Below are 2,047 nucleotides of genomic sequence, written 5' to 3' on the forward strand. Positions count from 1 at the left end.
TTATGCCGAAGATTATCTAACTTATTATGGAATAGTTTAATTTATAAATGAAATCATATTTTTTTATGGAATAGCTTAATTTATAAATGAAATCATATTTTTAGTTAATTTTGATTAAATTAGTTAGAGAATAAATTTGAGTTTTTTTAAGTTAATTTTGATTAAGTTAGGTAAAGAATAAATTTGAGTCTATGTTATTTTTTTGCTAAAGTATTAATATATTTTTTACCAAAAATGTATTTTAGTAACCTAAAATCACAGTTTTACTTGAAATTATATTAAGAAATTCTTAGGACAAAAGCTATTTTGTCCATAAGTTCGACTATACTATTTATTATTCACATTAAAAATTTATAGTTATTTTAATATAAAAATTGTTATTATTTAAAATATATTATTATGGAGAATTTACAAATATTAAAATTAATTAAAAATAATATTTAAAACTAATTTATAGGAAACCTAGTTAGATGCCAATTCATGCGGCTCTTATAAGCTAGAGGCGGAAGGAAATAGGTTGCGTGCAGGGGAGATGGATTCGCGATGGAAGAAAGCAACCGGGGTGATTAAGGACGTTGCTTCCATGGGGTTTGCCAAGCTGAAGAGCCCCATGGCTTTCATTGACGAAGCAGTTGTCAAAGCCACCGAGCGGAATTACAGCCCTCCCAAGGAAAAACATGTTCTCACCGCCATGTCGGCAACAGACTCTGCTCCGTCACGATCACGACTAAAACGCGTGGTAGAAGAACGTTTATGGCGAACGAAATACTGGATGGTCGCAGTGAAAAAGCTAGCGCTCATTCATCGATTGATGAGAGATGCTAATTCCTGCATTTTCATTGAGGAGGAAGAAGAAGACATCCAGCACTCTTCTCATGCAACACTACTCGCCATCACGTCGCAACAATTCCACGATTTCTCCACCCCCTTTGCCTCCCATTGTTCTCTGTGGGTGCACAAATACTCCGCTTACCTCGACCAAAGACTGCGATGTAGCAGGAATTTCAACTGTAACATTGAGTCTGAAAGTCTCCAACATAGAACAATGTATTTGGACGTGGATTACATTTTGATAAGCTTGCCGTCTCTGCAACAACTACTGTGCTGCCTCTTAAATTGCTGCCTTCAGGGAATCTGCGTGGTGGGAAACCCACTATTTCAGTACGACCTCGATTTGGTGAAGGAATGCCTAAATATTTATGGAACGATTAACCACTTTATACAGAACCTGGTAGATTGCTTCATGGCTGGCATGCCCAAATGTAAAGTTGTAAGGCTCATCATGAGTATTTATAAACGATTTTACCAGCAGTGTGACAGACTTTCGGAGTTTTATGATAACTGCAGAATGCTTTCACCACGCGGTAACATTGACTTGCCCTATGTAGTGAAATCTTCAGAGTCAGCCTTGGCTAAAATGGAGAATAAGGTTTATAGTTGTGAGGACAAAACATCTGCCAAATAATCAACAGCCAAGGCCGAGGAGAGTCCTCATACAGGAGATAAGGAACCTACTCAGCTAGTTGTGCCAGCTGTGTCAACAGGTGAAGCATTAGAAGACAAGTCATTGGAAACCCGTGGGGTTGCTAATGAAAATGTGTCTCCTTCAACTATAACTAATTCTAAGACAATAATGGACTTTTGAGCTGTCAACATCATCCAAGAATACTGCTTAGGACGCTCATGAACTAGATACACATAATGATTGGGATAGCAATATTAGATTGCTCCAGAAGACTAGCTTCTCAAAGCTACTAACAAAGAAACTCGGGAAAAGTGTATTTTTAAAGGCTTTATTGTCCACAATCATCGAACTTTGAGGAGAAAATGGAAAAAGTTTTGGTTGGAGATCAGCTGTGGGATTTGAAATCAGATCAGAAGCCAATTTATTTATGTCTCTCTTGGATTGGAAAGAAACAATTAGAGTCAAACATTCACCATGTCCAACAAAATCTACCACATGGCAGAATTCTTTTGACCCCATAAAATTGTAATACCTTTAAAATGACGCTAGAGAGGCTCTTTGAGAAGGAGAAAATTACAATGC

At 36.9% G+C, this 2,047-nt stretch overlaps 1 protein-coding gene across 1 annotated transcript; it reads left to right on the forward strand.

The window, feature by feature from the left end:
- Window positions 1–532: 532 nt before the first annotated feature.
- LOC149261819 (putative clathrin assembly protein At5g57200) lies at window positions 533–1,465 on the forward strand. Its single transcript, XM_089371255.1, has one exon. The coding sequence runs from the start codon at window positions 533–535 to the stop codon at window positions 1,463–1,465; it is 933 nt and encodes a 310-aa protein (XP_089227381.1).
- The last annotated feature ends 582 nt before the right edge of the window (window positions 1,466–2,047 follow it).

This window comes from Pinus tabuliformis, chromosome 6 (assembly GCF_031772625.1).
Source record: "Pinus tabuliformis cultivar Carrire ecotype Pingquan chromosome 6, CPIR1, whole genome shotgun sequence".
In the NCBI taxonomy this organism is placed as follows: domain Eukaryota; kingdom Viridiplantae; phylum Streptophyta; class Pinopsida; order Pinales; family Pinaceae; genus Pinus; species Pinus tabuliformis.

Excerpts from the sequence above, each read along its gene's own strand:
- LOC149261819 (XM_089371255.1), top strand. The coding sequence starts at position 533 with ATGGATTCGCGATGGAAGAAAGCAACCGGGGTGATTAAGGACGTTGCT.